The sequence below is a fragment of the Gobio gobio genome (assembly GCF_949357685.1).
Source record: "Gobio gobio genome assembly, chromosome: 5".
NCBI lineage: Eukaryota > Metazoa > Chordata > Actinopteri > Cypriniformes > Gobionidae > Gobio > Gobio gobio.
Genome location: NC_137101.1, coordinates 33,379,895 through 33,397,526, shown reverse-complemented (window position 1 = coordinate 33,397,526; position 17,632 = coordinate 33,379,895). Strand labels below are relative to the sequence as shown.

The following is a 17,632-nucleotide window of genomic DNA, read 5'->3' as shown; positions in this document are numbered from 1 at the left end:
TGTTTTCTTGTGCATGACTGAGCGGAAGATGAATAACGAATCTTTCACTAGGTTCTGCAATGTGCATCACTAAAGGGCCATTCTGAACCTGCACAGAATTAATACCCCACCAAAAATGTATTCAAGACGTACATTAACAATTTATTCTGAACAAAAGCATACATGAGGTTATTGAACTTTCATTAGATACACAGTTTTATGCAAAGTTTTGGGCAACTTAATTTGGATATAATTTAGACCTTATCGACACATTTCAGTTCTGAAATAGCATTCATTGAATCAACAGAAACAATACAATGCGAGTCATAACAAAAATAAGACAAGTGCAAAAATGTGGGCACCCCAATGGAATTATCACATTAATATTTAGTAGAGCCCCCTTTTGCTGAAATAACAGCCTGTAGTCGCCACTGATAAGTCCCTGAATTCTGTCTGCAGGTATTTTGGACCTTTCTTCCTTGCACAATGTCTCCAGTTCAGTCAGGTTTGATGGTATCCGAGTGTGGACAGCCCGCTTCAAATCATTCCACAGATTTTCGATGATATTCAAGTCTGTGGACTGGGATGGCCATTCTAGAACATTGTAGTATCTGTGTCTGTGCATGAATTCCTTGGTAGATTTGGAACAATGCTTTGGATCATTGTCCTCCTGAAACAACCAACCCCGGTGTAACTTCACCCTCTTGACTGATTCTTGAACATTGTTCTTAAGAATCTGCTGATACTGGATGTAATCCATGCAACCCTCAACTTTAACAAGGTTTCCAGTACCTGCCACGCAGCCCCATAACATCATGGACCCTCCACCAAATTTTACAGTAGGGAGGTTCTTCTCCTGGAACGCTGTTCTTTTTCCGCCATACAAAGCACTTCTGGTTGTGACCAAATAACTCTATCTTAGTTTCATCTGTCCGCAGCACACTATTCCAAAATAATTCTGGCTTGTCCAAATGAGCCTTTGCATACCTCAAAGGACTGCTTGTTGGCAGTACGCAGAAAAGGCTTTTTTCACCCTTCAATTGAGCTGTTCCTTGTGCATAGTACGCTGGACTGTGAAACGATGTACAATGACACCATCAGCAGCAAGATGTTCTTGGAGTTCTTTGGAGGTGGTCTGTGGTTTGTCTGTGACCATTCTAACCATTCTTCGCCTTTGCCTTTCAGATATCTTTCTTGACCTGCCAAATCTTTCCTTCACAAGGACTGTTCCTGTGGCCCTCCATTTTCTAACTGTATTTATATTTATATTTATATTTGTACTATCTTAGTACAAACCACTTGATTGGTATTGGTTGATGACTTTTCTTCACAAGTGTGTTTGGTTGCTCAGCACTGTTGTAGAGGTGTTTGGTGTGGACACTACATTAAGTCTATAGAACTGTGAAAACGTAGACGTGAGCGAAGGACCGTTTCCTGCAGAGTTTAGCTCCAACCCTAATCAAAAACACCAGGAAAAATCGAACCAGTCTTTAGGATTACTGTAAAATGCCACCAGCTGTGTTTGATTAGAGTTGGAGCTAAACCCTGCAGGGCAGTGGCTCTCTAGGGCTGGAGTTGCCCAACTCTGCAGTAGAGTGACATTTCACTGTATCGGGCAGAGCTTTATGAGCAAAGAGCTCAAAATAACTTGTGTTATCCAATGAGCAAGTCTGTTCTTCGAGAAGGGAGAACCCTTGTAACTAAGGGTGGGACAAAATATCAATTGGCCAATATATCGTTTTCCTTCTCCATGCGATACGAGAATCGATATGCTGGTGCCAAATATCGTTATTTTAATTAATAAAATAAGGCGCTCTAAATAGATTTCCCTGCTCCCAGTGCCGCTACTTCATGGCTCCTCGAGGTGGTGCTCAATTCAAGAATTAGGGAAAGAGAACATAAGTTAACTAGCCTAAGAAAAAAAGTTTTTAATGGGATGGCGGACAGCAGCGTGAGTGAAATTATGTAGATGCCCCAGCCACATTTAAGTCCAAAGCCATGATGTATCATTATAAGATTGTCTAGCAATATATCGCAGAATTGCTGTACCGGGATATTATCGGTATCATGAGCCAACGTTCAGCAAAAATAAATAATGGGCAAGTAGTCCTTACAGGAAAAGGCCCCCAACGCATCCTGAGGTCTTCTTTGTGAAATGCCAGTAACAACACTGGTGCGTTAACATACTGACTCAACTTGAGTAAAAAAAGCCTTTGAGTCATCTGGACTCGAGTGGGGGGAAAAAACAATAACAGCGGCTGGTTCCAAATGATTGGAAATGGAGGAAACGTGTAAAGTAAACCACACGCCAGTTGTGAGCCAGTTTCCTTGGCCCGCTAGAACCATTTCTGACATTTCACTGACTGACTGTTCACAAATAGATGTCTAAATAATTCCAGAAATTCTAAATAATACGCCAGGGATTTAATGACTGCCACACTATCTGTGTTACCCTCTCATAGCATATTTCTGACGCCTTCCCATCAGCAGCATTGAAAGGTAGCTTACCCATCATGCCTTATGCCTGCAACAGACTGTGCGATTTCGGCAATCCTAAGATCATTACAAATCACACTGTACAGCATGGATCTGATAAACATGGGTACGACATGTAGACTGTACGATGTTGACATCTATTGACTCGTAGTTAGTATAGAAGAATAAAATATCGTCAGCATTCGCTAGTGGTAAACAGATAAAGCAAGATGAATCACACTCTGGCAACTGTGTTTTTTAATGTGCGCTGAAAAAAGAGGAGGAAGCATAAGGAGAATGAGAAATGAGAAATATGAATATTTTCATGGCCAGGGAAATGAGGCCAACTTGGCATGCCAATTTTGCAAATGGAGCTTGAGGTAAGAAGTTTTTAGTTTTAACGTCATGCCTGGTTGATCAATACACCATTTCATGTTGCATATTTATGGTCAGTGGACATGTCGTAGCAGCAAACACACTGTGAGATGATCATGCTGAATTTCTAACATTTTCAGTAAATTATCGTAGGTTATCTTTGGTCGCAAGACGGTGACAAGTGCGTCTTTGAACCTCTCTCACTCTACGAAGTAGGACCGTTTAGGAGCCACAGCCACGGACAGCCCAAAATCATACAATGTGTACTGGGCATAACATGATCACTGGAGAGAGAAGTACCTTGAACTGAAAGATTCCGCTTTTGAAATGGAAAACAAAGAAATTGTCAGTGATTGGAACATGGAAATGCACATCTTTTAAATCCACCTGAAAAGATAGAAAACGAATCTAAATAACTAATCTTATTTAAAAAATAAACTAATTTATGAGGTCAGGCACTGATGTTGGACAAGAAGGACTGGATCACAGTCTCCGCTCTAATTCACCCCAAAGGTGTTCTATCGGGTTGAGGTCAGAACTCTGTGCAGGCCAGTCAAATTCCTCCACACCAAACTCACTCATCCATGTCTTTATGGACCTTGCTTTTTGCACTGGTGCGCAGTCATGTTGGAACAGGAGGGGGCCATCCCCAAACTGTTCCCACAAAGTTAGGAGCATAAAATTGTCCAAAATGTCTTGGTATGCTGAAGCATTAAAAGTTCCTTTCACTAGACCTAAGGGGCCAAGCCCAACTCCCCACACCATAACCCCCCCTCCACCAAACGTTATACCTGACACAGTGCAGTCAGGCAAGTACCGTTCTCCTGACAAGTGTCAAACCCAGACTCATCATTCGGATTGCCAGACAGAGAAGCGTGACTCGTCACTCCAGAGAACACGTCTCCAATCTGCTCTAGGGTCCAGTGGTACACCACTGCATCCAACGCTTTGCATTGCACTTGGTGATATAAGGCTTGGATGCAGCTGCTCAGCCATTTTACGATTTTACATGGCCTACCACTTCGTGGCTGAGTTGCTGTTCTTCCCAATGTGCTTCCACTTAATACAACTAACAGTTGACCGTGGAATGTTTAGTAGTGAGGAAATTTCACGTATAGCACAGTTGGCAATCTATCACAGTCCCACGCTTGAATTCACTGAGCTCCTGAGAGCGACCCATTCTTTTCACAAATGTTTGTAGAAGCAGTCTGCATGCCTCTGTGCTGGATTTTATACACCTGTGGCCATGGAAGTGATTGAATTCAAAGATTTGGAGAAGTGTCCCAATACTAGGGACAATATAGTGTAACATGCTATAGAAACATAATAATGACTGCATTAATGATCCAATTATAGATTCTTAAGCATTTGTCTATTTAAATCCAAACAGTGACTATTTTTTTCCTTTGGCCAGGCAGTGTATTAAGCTATCGGTGCGTCTAGATGCCTTATTTGGACATCTTGTCTTAACGCTTCGTCGGAGGCCACAATTAAAGATACCACTGCTGGCTCAATTAGGGGCATTGGGCCCACGCCTAGTTGGTCCCAGTTCCTCCATTGCCGATAGCAAATGCAAAACACTTGATTAAAACACAACATCGAAACCTTGTTTAGAAGAAGTTATCTCAATCACACAATCTGGCTTCAACTACCTACTACTTCCACTGAGATTCTGAAGTGCGCATTCGATGGAAACTATCCCATGAGGTCACTGGAGAGGATTTATGAATGGCAGTGCAGCGACGCAACTGACACTGGTACTGTTGGTCATATGATAATGACAACATGGCGAATGTAGTATGTCCACATTTTGTTAGTTATTACAAATTGTTAGTTATTGCTAGTTAATACATTAAATAATGTTAACAAATGAGACCTAATTGTAAAGTGCTACCGATACTTCTTTAAAATCTGAACTAATAAATACAAATAAAATAAAAAAAATTACTTTTTCAAATAAAATAATGCAGTTTTCTAATAAATAAAAATAAACAAATTGTGGAGTTTGACAATGAACACACCGCAAAAAAACAGCTATACAGCAAAACATTGTGAGCAAATATGAAGAAACACATTTAGCCATATGGACACGTTACAATGTGCCCCACTGGGGCATGATGTCACTCTTCATTTCTGTTCTTTCAGGGTAAATCAAGAAAAAAGTAGATCTGTAATATTGAACCAAGACCACATACTCATACTGTATCAATAATATATTTAAAATAAACTTGGTAAAGCATTATTTCGCTCAAAATGACTTTTGTGGTTAACTATCTCAATTTCATAAGAAAGCGTAGGATATGCAGCAATCTTCATACCAGAAAGGGTCTCACAAAAGATCTGTCTTGTCCTCCAAAAGTACTGTGCATTTCAATTATTGCAAAAGATGAACCCATTATATAGTTTTCCCCAGTGTTTGGGTGTAATGCATTAAGTAATGAATTACTTTTAAAGTAAAGTAAGGGATTTTTCTTCTGATGTAATTACATGAAATACTCAATAGGCCTAGACTAGAGCAATTTTATATAAAAACAATAGTGGATTTAACATTAAAATGTTACATCTAATGATACAATTTATGCTTTTAATGTAACACTCTCCCTTTAAATACTTTGGTCAGTTCAATAATAATTTATGCAATTTTAAATGATTTATTTGAAAAATCAAAAGAGTGGTGAATTGTTGTATCATTCAACTGGTCGAGGTTGATTTGGGATTTAAAAAGTAATTAGTAATACTTTTTAGACATTAATCTGTTTTAGACATATTTTTGTAGTTAGTGCATTAATCTAATTACACGGTTGAAGATCTAATTAGCAAATTAATTACGTTTTTATGAAAATAATTAAATAGAAAAGAGAATAAAACAAGAACAACTAAATTATTAAATTAGTATAAATTACGTATCCCCACAGCAGCCGGGAGAGGACAAACGTCTCAGAAAAAAACGCGTGGGTGTAATGCGAACAAGTAGAAAATGTGTATTCTTAATTAAATAAATAAAAATAAGCAATGAAATACTTTGAAAAGTTTGTATGCAATTTTTCTTGTTTTGTAAACAATTTACTTTTTCAAGAAATTGCATGCAAACTTTTCAAAGTATTTCATTGCTTATTTTTATGTATTTAATTAAGAATACACATTTTCTACAAGTATGAAAACAAGACGTCTTGTTCGCATTTACACCCACGCGTTTTTTTTTTTTTTAGACATTTGTCCTCTCCCGGCTGCCGTGGGGATACGTCACAATGGAGGCCATAGGACGTCATAATTGTGGCCTCTGGTCGTCATCATCATATGCGTCTGGTAACAACACAGCACCGTGTTACATATATAAACTTAATTCACGATTGACAACGAGCTAATAAACGAGCGCGATTCTCTATATTTTGCATATATTTAGCGTTGTGCGGATTAATCCAGATGTGTATTAAGATCACAGCGCGGACTGCAGCACAGCAGCAGTTACTGGTGTGAAGCTGAGATGGTCTTCCTGAAATAAAAAAAAATGATGGATGGAAGTGAGAAGGTCGAATCTGATGATGTGGTGATCATTGTGGAGAATGAGGCGGAGAGTAAGCGTGATGATGAAGACCAGGGCAGTGTGAGGATGATGATGATGATGGCTCTGATGGACGTGTGTCCCGTGTGTAAGCTCAGCTTCAGCAGCAGAGAGCCGAAACTGCTGCCCTGCCTGCACTCCTTCTGTAAGAGATGTTTACCTGCTCACAACACTCCTGCCAGCACAGCCAGCAACGCCAAGCAGTGTAAGAGTTTGCTTTCACTTTTACTCATTCATCGAAATAATTCATCTTAAGATGGCAGTAACAGGAGAAGAGCTGCTATACAAACAAACAACCGAAGCTGATGTAAAAGTTCACGCTAGAACAAAGAAAATTCGATTCATACAAACGATCAAATGGTAGAAGAATGGCACTAAAAACATCAAAAATCATGGTTGACTTATAAAATATATGACCCTGGACCACAAAACCAGTCATAAATGTCTTCTTTTTTTTGTTGAGATTTATACATCCTCTGAAAGCTGAATAAATATTATATTAATTTCACATGCAAATGGTTTGTTAGGATAGGACAATATTTGGTCGCGATATAACTGTTTGAAAACCTGGAATCTGAGGGTGCAAAGAAATCTAAATATTTTAGCCTTTTAAACAATGCATATTGCTACTGATAATACAATTTTGATATATTTACAATAGGACATTTACAAAATATCTTCATGGAACGTGATCTTAATACTTAATATCCTAATGATGTTTGGCATAAAAGAAAAATCTAAAATTTTAACCCATAACAAATAAACCTGTGCAACTTCTGAGTGGTTTTGTTGTCCAGGGTCACAAGTACCTTGAATGCACAGTAATGCACTTTGAATAAGGTAGTTTGTCAAATGCGTAAATGTAATTAAACATACAAAACAGACTTGAATATATATAAGGTAAAATTACCCTAAAATTTTAGAAATTAGACATTTGGTCTGACTTCAGACAGTGCCGACGCCACATGACAGTGACGTATGGCATCAAAGTACCGCGAGAGCAGCTGGCTAATACAGCCGGTGCAGTTTCTCTAGAGCGGCTGCACGGACTCTGATGACGACTCAGCTGTTCCATGATTGGCTGGATTCACTGCATGACAGTGAACACGTGTTCCGTGTTTATTCTAAAACCTTCAGTTCCACTAATGCTCACAAATCAGTTTTTTTATAACGGTGAAACCTCTTTTCATGTAGTCGCGATGTTATATAGTCATGTTTATCAAAATAAAACTGATTAAAAACGTAGACACCACTTCATTGATAGTGTAGGCTTATGTTGAACTTTATTCTTACACAAACAGACGCTGTATTATGCAGTACATAAAGTATTGAATGAAAATTGTGTATTTGACAAATATTGCATTTTTTTAACTTCAGCTGTGGTAAAGTATGCAAACACAGCGCAAGTGTCACTGCGGGAAGCAGAAAGTGTACGACTTGTACAGCTCCTCCCCGCCTGCACGCGGCTACTCTCGCCGGTCGTTTGCATCCAGCCGCAGCCGAAATTCAGATATGGCTATAGGCATTTTGTTTCCAACACACACTGTAATCGGTAGACCCTTCACATCAGACTGGGCCACCTGACCAATCAGAGCAGAGTAGACCGATCACAACAGATTGGGCCGTGTGACCAATCAGAGCAGAGTCGACTAATCACAGAGTTTGAGATGGGTTTGAGATGTTTTCTCTTGTTTGGTGGGTGTGTCAAAAATGTCAGCCCAACCAGCAGCAAAATGTAGATAAACCACGCGGTATTAAAGAGAATTAGAGTAGAGTAAAATTAGAAGACGTGTGTCTTTTCATCCTGAAATGTGAGGCAAATGTTGGATCACAATAATTAGGAACCACAGTTTCCACAAATCCCTTCACTCGATTGGGATGTTCTCTTTTATTCTGGATGGCAAGGGCAGTGACTGTAACATAGAGCGTATTTTGTAGTATTAAACACATATTTATACAGATTTCATCAGGCTCCAAAAATTCTGCAAAAAGAACACAAAGAATGGCCTTCTCAGCTGCCATAGTTGCAACTCTTACGTCATCAGAACAGGGTGTCCAACGCACCACCGTTTCAGTTTAAAAATTTTGCAACATTTTGTTGGGGCTGAACGCAGCCCAGGCCATCTGACCAATGATAGTAGACCAATCACAACAGACAGCCATCTGGCCAATCAGAGCAGTGTAGACCAATCATGAAGACTGGGACATCTGACCAATGATAGCAGAGTAAACCAATCACAACAGACTGAGCCATGTTTTTTTAAATAGTTACTTTTTAATCGATCCAAAGAATCACACACTGTTTCTATAATTAATCGTGATTAATCACACCTACAGTAACAATCATAGATATATGGTGATGGTCATATGCCGTTTCCTCATTCATTTGGAGATTTAATAAGATGTAAGATGTTTTAAATATTTGTTTAATGGCATATATTTTTTACCAAGTAGCCTACTATGAATTAAGGCCAGTGAAGCGATACCAATATTGATAATGATGCCTCTAATAAAGGGATTTTTTTGTTATTATTTAATAATATATCCTCTTTTGTATACTGTGACATGTTGGTGAATATGTTTTCCTGCTCTTCTCTCTTGTTACATTAGTGAACATGATCCGTTGTCCAGTCTGTCAGCAGGAGTGTATGGATGTTGAGGTCTTGGATAATTTCTTTGTTAAGGATTCTGTGGAAGTGCCGAGCAGCACGATGGAAAAGAGCTGTCAGGTGTGTGTTTACATCCGTCAACGTTTATACTACACCAGTGTGGCGATGCTCCTTAAAATTACAATACTGATGCGGCATAACGTTTTTTTTTTTTTTTTTACTATTCAAGGCTGGTTGTGAAGAAATTCATGTGTATGTTTATTCATTCTAGTCTTGATATCTCAAATACAACTTGTTTCTGATAAATGAATTTGTTGGCATTGCTTCTTTTGCTCACAGCTCTGCATGAGTTGCGACGATAACACTGAAGCCAGCGGTTTCTGCGTGGAGTGTGTGGAGTTTCTGTGCGTCACCTGCATCGATGCTCATCAGCGTGTGAAGTTCACCAGAGATCACACGGTCCGGCAAATAACGGAAATGTCCTCAGGTTTGACCCTAAACATTTGTTATTTACATTTAGCCTGTGAGACCTGAGCAAGAGCTTGTATCTAATGCAATGACATTCAGACATTTTAAGTACACTGTAAAAAAATGCAGGTAATTTTAATGGTAAAAGTCTTAGACTCTAAAAGACCTAAACTGTATCAAATCTATCAGGGCATCTAATGTCATTTTACAGTAAAATACATGATAGTATGTATTTATTTAGATATACATTTTATTTAGAGTTTCATATTTTATGTTTTGTCATTTTCATGTTATAACTATCTGTTTCTTCTTAGTTTTTTGTTTCTTAGTGTTGGTTGTTGTGTATTACCATGATGGCGTTTTATATTTGAGTGCATGACACACACACACACACACACACACACACACACACACACACACACACACACACACACACACACACACACACACACACACACACACACACACACACACACACACACACACACACACACACACACACAGTGTTGTGAACTAGTATTTACCTTTTGGAAAAGCTACTTGTGATGTGCTTCTGCATGTGGTTTTCTCTTTACCACCTGTGTTTTTTTTAATCTTTGTCAGTGTATAATAAAGGTACAAAACTGCTTTCAGCACTTCAGTAGGTTGGTTGGCTATTTTAACATTAATATATCAGTTAATGAAATATGTTTTAATTTCCTGTATCTGTAAATCCTGAAATGTTGCCACCGTATTTTCCACTGTATTCTGGCAACCACAACTTTTTTTTAGAAGTATATACATAAGTGCAATGTGTGACGTAAGTGTCCAAATACTTTTTGGGGACACTCTACTGTTCATGGTCTTTTACAGAAACTAAACTTTACAAACCTGTAGGAGTCCATTTCTGAAGTTACACAAATTAACTTGTCTTCCTGTTCGTTCACAGAGGCGATGGGCGCTTCCACACAGAAGCCCGTCTTCTGCGACATTCACAGACAAGAGCCACTGAAGCTGTTCTGTGAAACCTGTGACCGCCTCACCTGCAGAGACTGTCAGCTGCTCAAACACAAGGACCATAAGTACGGCCCACATTCATGTCATGTGTAATTACTTTATAGCTGTAGTAAGAAATCATTCATGGAATACTTATGACACTAGTCTCATATTAACATGTATAATGTTTTAAAGGCAGAGGTCTTCAACCCTGCTCCTGAGGACCCGCTATCCTGATTTAGCACACATGCCTGGGATTTTTCAAGCGGTCCTGAAGACCTTGCTTAGCTGCTTCAGGTGTTTTTGAAGTTGGATTTAATGCTGCGTTCACGCCATGTCTTAAAGGCCCCCTGAAATCAAAATTGAATTTTTTTTAGCTTTTAGTATGACTATGTAGGCCTTAAGGTTAGGAATAAGCTGGTGTGTTCCAAAACAATGACAGAATTCACATTTAGGAGATATAAGGATTCAAAACTTGCAGTCTCTCACTTCCATTAAAATGGATCACAGATTTTGATTTTGAGAACTTCAGCTTCTCATCACATCTTCTGTCCAATCAAATGCTCTCTAGAATCTGAAGCGTCCCGCCCCCTGCACTATAAATAGATGTTGAAGCTGCGGCTGAAATCGGTCAGTTGTTCACACATTTTCTATTTTCTACATGGTGAATGGCACATAGCGCACTATATATGCAATAGGAAAGGATTCAGACAGTGTAAATATGCTCTCAGTTGAGGCGAATTAAGTCTGGTTTCACGTTAGTTTCACACGCACCGCTGCAGCACATACATACACAGACAGACACACACACACACACACATACCAACGGCTCTGGTATAGACTTGAGACACGAGAGCGCAGAGCGGATCATATGTGTGAGTCTGCGCAGACAACAAAACATATCGGACCCACATAAATTCTGCACAGAATGCTGTATTTCAAAGCGATATGGAGGAGATTATGGTGATATACAGTTAGAGATTAGAAGGAAACTGTGGCTTTACCAAACAGAAAGGCTCTAGTCAAACTGTGATATTAACAAAATGCTATTGGCTGTTTTAAAAAAGGGGAGGAGCTGTTTCAGGGGAAATTACGTCAGCAAATTAAATAATGCTGCGCGTTTCAAGGCACTTCAGTGGGCCTTTTAATTGCCATAGTCTCGAAATTACAACATGTGACATTGTATTCGGACCTGTTCACAAACTCAAACAGGGAGTAATGCATTATGACCCCACAATCAATCTCTCAGAAAACTCCCATCTTACAAGCTGTAATTACAAGCTCTACAATGATGTGAACTCTTTTGAAATATCGCAATAACTGTAATTTCAACATGGCGTGAACACACCTTATACTCTGCAGGATGGTGGATCCCCAGGAGCAGGGTTGAAGACCTCTGTTTAAAGGGATAGTTCACCAAAAAACTACAATTCTGTTAATTTACTTGTTCCAAACCTGTATGACTTCCTTTCAATCATGACAACTCTCATGGTGAATAGATTCAACCAGTATTTTATTAGCATAGAGCATGGAATGTACATAGGCTTGATTTTGGCGGATGAGATCTGCTACGCTGCTGCTGCTGCTGCTGAGCAAATACATAATGTTCAGCTTAGTCAAGATAACAACAAGGAAAGGCTGCTGCAGAATTATATAACCCCCTTTAGCAGATCTCTACAGGTGGCGCTGGGGAGGAGGTGGGATTATAGGAGTTCTCATATTGTGCGGTGTGCTGATAGCGGGTACGATACGGTATAAATAAAGCCACGTAAATGGGGAAGTACTTCTGATTGGCTGGTGTCGTAGAACTGAAAGAACCAATCAGCAATTAGAGTTTCATGACTGAACTTTATCTTTCTTCTGTCGAACACAAAATAAGATATTTTGAGAAATGTCTGTGATTTTTTTTGTCTTTACAATGGAGGTCAGTGCTCGGTTACCAACATTCTTCGGTATATCTTCCTTTGCGTTCCGCAGAAGAAAGTCATACAGGTTTAAAAATGAGTGTGAGTAAATGATGACAGAATTTTCATTTTTGGGGTTTTTGAAAGTCTTTAGGCTGTACTCCTGAAACAGTGTGCATTTTAATGATAGTGTTTTACCCTATAGATGTTTATTGCTTTAAAATGAATGCAAATATCGTTGACATCATCAGTATCAGTTATGTCTGAACACAGCAGCTAACACATGATTTTCCAATACAGTTACCAATTTCTAGAAGATGCATATAAGAACCACAAGCAACATCTGGAAAATATGACCTGCCAACTTCAAGAAAAGAAGAAAACTATAGAGGATGTATCTAGTACCATAAACAATGGGTATGTTTTATTTAATATTTAATCTTTTATATGTATTTACAACATTTAATGCCAGGGTTCCCTACTCTCATGAGAAACCTAGATTTCTAGTAACTTTAAAATTGTGATTTCCTCAATGGAATAACTGGAAATGTTATACAAGTTAATTTGAAAAGATCATGGACATTTCTGTAGTGCAGGGTTTCCTAACAGGGGTTCGTTTGTGAGGGAACCATAGTGGGTTTGTGAGATTATGAAAAGCTAATAATAAAATAGATTGTAACGTCGAAATAAATAAATGGGCCTGCACAATTTATCATAAATAAAACTGAAACAGTGATATATCTCATATCATGATTATCCAATCAAAGGGTGAGATTTATTTAAAGAAGTAAATAGTTGCGCTGCGTGTTTCGGAGTAAAGAGCGGCAATTTACATGCGTGCAGCTTATAACATGTTTTCAGCATGCATTTGGGAACGCTGTGTGCGCTATTTTTGCACTACTTTGTGTACATTCTCAAACTTTCCAAACATTCTCAAACTTTAAATAAAAAACATTTGACACGTTGAAAGATCGAGGGTTTGAGCATTTTCAAGTCAAGAATTTAAGACTAATATTTGTTGTAACGGTAACACTTGAGTATGGAGAACACATATTCACTATTAACTATGATTTTTGCCTCAATAAACTCCTAATTTATTGCGAATAAATAGTTAGTAAGGTAGTTTTTGTAGCATTTAAGTTTAGGTATTGGGTAGGATTAAGGGATGCAGAATACGGTCATACAGAGTAAGGCATTAATATGTGCTTTATAAGTACTAATACAATTAAACAACTAATATCCTAGTAATATGCATGCTAATAAGCAACTAGTTAATAGCAATAACTGAACCCTAAAATAAAGTGTTACCAATGTAACTTGTAGTGTTAATTGGTTCTTGTAAAGTGTGAACATCCTTAAAAGTAATGCCATTAGCAGTGGAGTCTTCGTTCTTTCTGTCTGGATGTCTCAGCAGTTGCAATATGAGATGTTTTCATATGAAATTAAATGTCATATCACAGTTCAAATCAGAATATATGACAAAATATAATTTAAAGAAAATCTAAATTAAATGCTTACCAAAAAAAATTTTTTATAAAAGCCGAAAGGATTAAATTATTGAAATATTAACATAAAATCTCAGGGTGTACTTCAAGTAAATTTACTTCAGGTTTGGCTGAAAAATGAATAGTGAATTCAGTTTTTCTAGTTGTGCTCAGTTAGAGATATTTCACTAGAAATGTTTCTGTTTGATTGAAAGTCATTGTTTGACTCATAAAAGTAGAAGTCATGAAAATTAATATGTCAAAAACTGGGAACCCTGTACACTAAGATGTATTATTTTAATGGTCTCTCCCCCCACCCCCCTGTTTTTGTCAGTCTTCAGCAAGTGGATGAAAATCGCAAGACTGTGGCCAATGAGATTAAAAAATCCATCTGCAATCTCATAATGGAGATCAACAGGAAGGGGAAGTTATTAGTCAATCAACTTGAGGTAGAGTCCAATATTACGTCATCATCAAGAGCAGTGCTTCCCAACTTGTGTGCTATTATGAGTTACGTACACCAGGGAAAAACAAATGCTACATAATTGACATAGCAATATTGGGTTAAAGGGTTAGTTCACCGAAGAATGAAAAGTCTGTCATTAATTACTCACCGTCATGTTGTTCCAAACCCGTAAGACCTTCGTTCATCTTCGGAACACAAATGAAGATCTTTTTGATGAAATCTGAGAGCTTTCTGTCCTTCCATAGACAGCTACGCAACTACCAATTTAATGCTTCAAAAAGTTTGAGAATGACGAGAATGAACCTCATTGGTTCTTGCTGAAGCTCAAACGTGCTGCATAACACGAGAATGAACCTCACTGGTCTTCGCACATCAAGTGAATATGCTTCAGCTTCCGTTTACCATAACTGATGTTGTGTAATAATTAAATAAGCATTCAAAAAACTTCCCTTGCAGCAAAACACATGCTATCAATATGATATACAATTTTGGGGAAAAAAATAGGGGTTGCCATTTGATGTCCAATGTCAATTCTGTGTGCTGGAGCAAAACCAGTTGAGAAGCATTGCTGTCCCATTTGATCGGTGTAGACAAGGGCCGAGTCTGAAATGGCCCCTAAACCCTCAATCACTATTCCCTACTTTAGTCCACTAGTGCACTCTATAACTTCCACTATGGTTTCGGACACCACTACAAATGGCTGTCCCCTCAAATAATGCCCTAAATGAGGGTATAGGGGGCGATTTCGGATTCAGCCCAGGATTCTTCAAATCTTGCCCTGGAGGGCCACTACCCTGCAGTTTTTTGCTCCAACCCTGATCAAACACACCTGAACAAGCTAATCAAGGTCTTCAGGATCACTTGAAAATCACAAGCTGGTGAGTTTGATCAGGGTTTGAGCTAAACTCTGCAAGACAGTGACCCTCCAGGACCAGATTTGAGGAACCCTGGTGGTGAAGACGATAGCTATGTTTCCATCCACCAATTTTGGGATCGTATAAAAAAAGCTGAATGGAAACGGCAAGATGTAGATACATTTTTAGAAAATGTATTTAATTGTGGCAGATACATTTTTATCTGATAAGAAGACATGCAGATAAACTATGATGGAAACACATTTACTGAATAAATCCCTCAATGCAAAACAAAAAACTCAACAGAGGATGCGATTGGGTAAAGTGTCATCAAAACACATTTATGTCAAACATTGATCGGTCTAGGTAACACAAGCATGTTTATTTAGGCCATCACAAAGGACCATGAAACCCTCCTGAAAAAGCAGCAACAGGATGTGTCGTCACTCTCCACACATCTCGAACATGTGATCAACTTCACAAAGTGGGCCACAGCCAGTAACAGTGGAACGGCCCTCCTGTACTGTAAGCGGTTGGTAAGTGTCTTTCTATTGTCAAGACGGCTATAAAGTGAAACGTGTAAAAATATTGCATCTCTTTTGTGTTTTTTTTATATTAATCTAAATTGAGTTTGAATGTCAATCTTGGTTATCTCAAATAATCACGTTAGCTCAAACGGTAACACTTTACAATAAGGTCTCATTTGTTAACCTTAGTTAATGGTGCAATAGGTGATTCTCTAAAGAAACATATTTTGTTATGCTGGTTGAAAGTCTCCTCATATCCTGATAGCAATCACTATGTTAAGCAGTCTAAATGTATTTTTAGAAATATATACAGTATATTGTCTGTGGAAGGCGTAGGACCATAAAATGTTTGTTCAATCATTGTATTTGGTCCGCATAAAATTATAGCATGTGTTCCCTATCAGTCAATGTGTGTTTGCATACCACTGTGCAACCTGTTCACGCAGACATCATACGTCATCAGCGCATTCATGTACGCTGGACTAAAGTTAGCATTTCCCAGATCACTTATTGCCCCTTTAATGTATTAACTACCATTAACTAACAATGGGCAAATCATTTGTTACAGTATTTATTAATTTTGTTAATGTTAGTTAAAAATACAGTTGTTCACGTTAGTTCACTAATGTTAACAAATACTTTTGATTAATAAGATGTTAAAATTAACATGAACTAAGATTAATAAAGGCTGTATAATTATTGTTAATTCTTAGTTCATGTTAACTAAAGTAGGTAACTAATGTTAACTAATGAAACCTTATTGTAAAGTGTTGCCGCTCAAATTATGTTGTGTAATAATTGTGACAGGCCTGGTCATCCTGCTGTTTGGCTGATGGTCTCTCACATTCTTTTCCCCCTCTTAGATAACATGTCAAATCCAGTACCTCATGCGAGCAAAGTGCAACATCTCGTACGTTCCCCAGAGCGTGGTTCGGTTCCAGTGTCGGTCTGCTTTTTGGGCCTCAAATGTGGATCTTGGTAAGACACTTACAGTACAGTAGGTATTCAATAACCATTCACAGCAAAAAAATTAATGAGATAAAAAAGAAATATTAAATAAAATGTATTTTGCTATACAAGTCTTCTGATGTGTTGTGATAAGGGCTGAACGATATGGAAAAAATGTCATATCTCGATTTTCATGCCAGATATCTCGATATCGATACAATACGATATGACTACGTGCTGGTGAAAACCAGAATCTGAATTAAAATGTGTTTGATTTAAGCCTACATTTCAAAAATTTGTGTCAGAAAATGTATTGTTTTTAAGCCTTTCGCACGTACGATCACACTGGTGTAATCAGTCTAGGCTGGTCCCTGGAGTGTATGATCAAGTGCATCACATGATCAACTGGCTATAGAGAGACAGAGACAGGCTATATATATATATTAGTGGTGTAACGGTTCGCGTATTCATACCGAACGGTTCACGGGGTGAGTTCCAAATGGAATCAGTATTCCCTATTTGATCATCCCTATGTGAGCAGGACACGCGTGTGCCGTGCCGTATGTAGCAGTTTGGAATGCACTTGGCAAAGGGAGCGGCGTAATTTCCTCATTATCTTCAGCTGGGATTTTCAAAAATTTTCGGCTTCAGTTTCGGTTTTCGGCCAAGTGCATACTAAATTTTCGGTTTCGGTCCAGAATTTTCATTTCGGTGCATCACTAATCTGCATAATTCGTTTCTTTTTTTTAGCCTAACTGTTGCAAATAAAAATATTTTTTTATTTTAAAGAGTTTATAAAAATATGCTTTGTAATAGGCTGCTGTATATAAAAAGTAATATAACTCTTAAAAATATGAATTATATATTTATTTATGCCGGCGCTGCGTTGTCACAGGAAAATCCCAGCTGAAGATAATGAGGAAATTACGCCGCTCCCTTTGCCAAGTGCATTCCAAACTGCTACATACGGCATGGCACACGCGTGTCCTGCTCACATAGGGATGAT

At 38.3% G+C, this 17,632-nt stretch overlaps 1 protein-coding gene across 2 annotated transcripts in view; it reads left to right on the top strand.

Annotated features, from left to right (window-relative positions):
- The first annotated feature begins 6,063 nt into the window (after nucleotides 1–6,063).
- The window catches only part of trim24 (tripartite motif containing 24), a 32,574-nt gene continuing 21,005 nt past the window's right edge, over nucleotides 6,064–17,632 (top strand). For both annotated transcript variants that reach the window (XM_079816591.1, XM_079816590.1), the window contains exons 1-8: nucleotides 6,064–6,596; nucleotides 9,002–9,120; nucleotides 9,340–9,487; nucleotides 10,397–10,529; nucleotides 12,648–12,764; nucleotides 14,166–14,280; nucleotides 15,541–15,687; nucleotides 16,542–16,656. In XM_079816591.1, coding sequence (XP_079672717.1) covers nucleotides 6,338–6,596; nucleotides 9,002–9,120; nucleotides 9,340–9,487; nucleotides 10,397–10,529; nucleotides 12,648–12,764; nucleotides 14,166–14,280; nucleotides 15,541–15,687; nucleotides 16,542–16,656 — 1,153 coding nt within the window. In that variant the 5' untranslated portion in view covers nucleotides 6,064–6,337. The remainder of the gene's footprint in view (nucleotides 6,597–9,001; nucleotides 9,121–9,339; nucleotides 9,488–10,396; nucleotides 10,530–12,647; nucleotides 12,765–14,165; nucleotides 14,281–15,540; nucleotides 15,688–16,541; nucleotides 16,657–17,632) is intronic.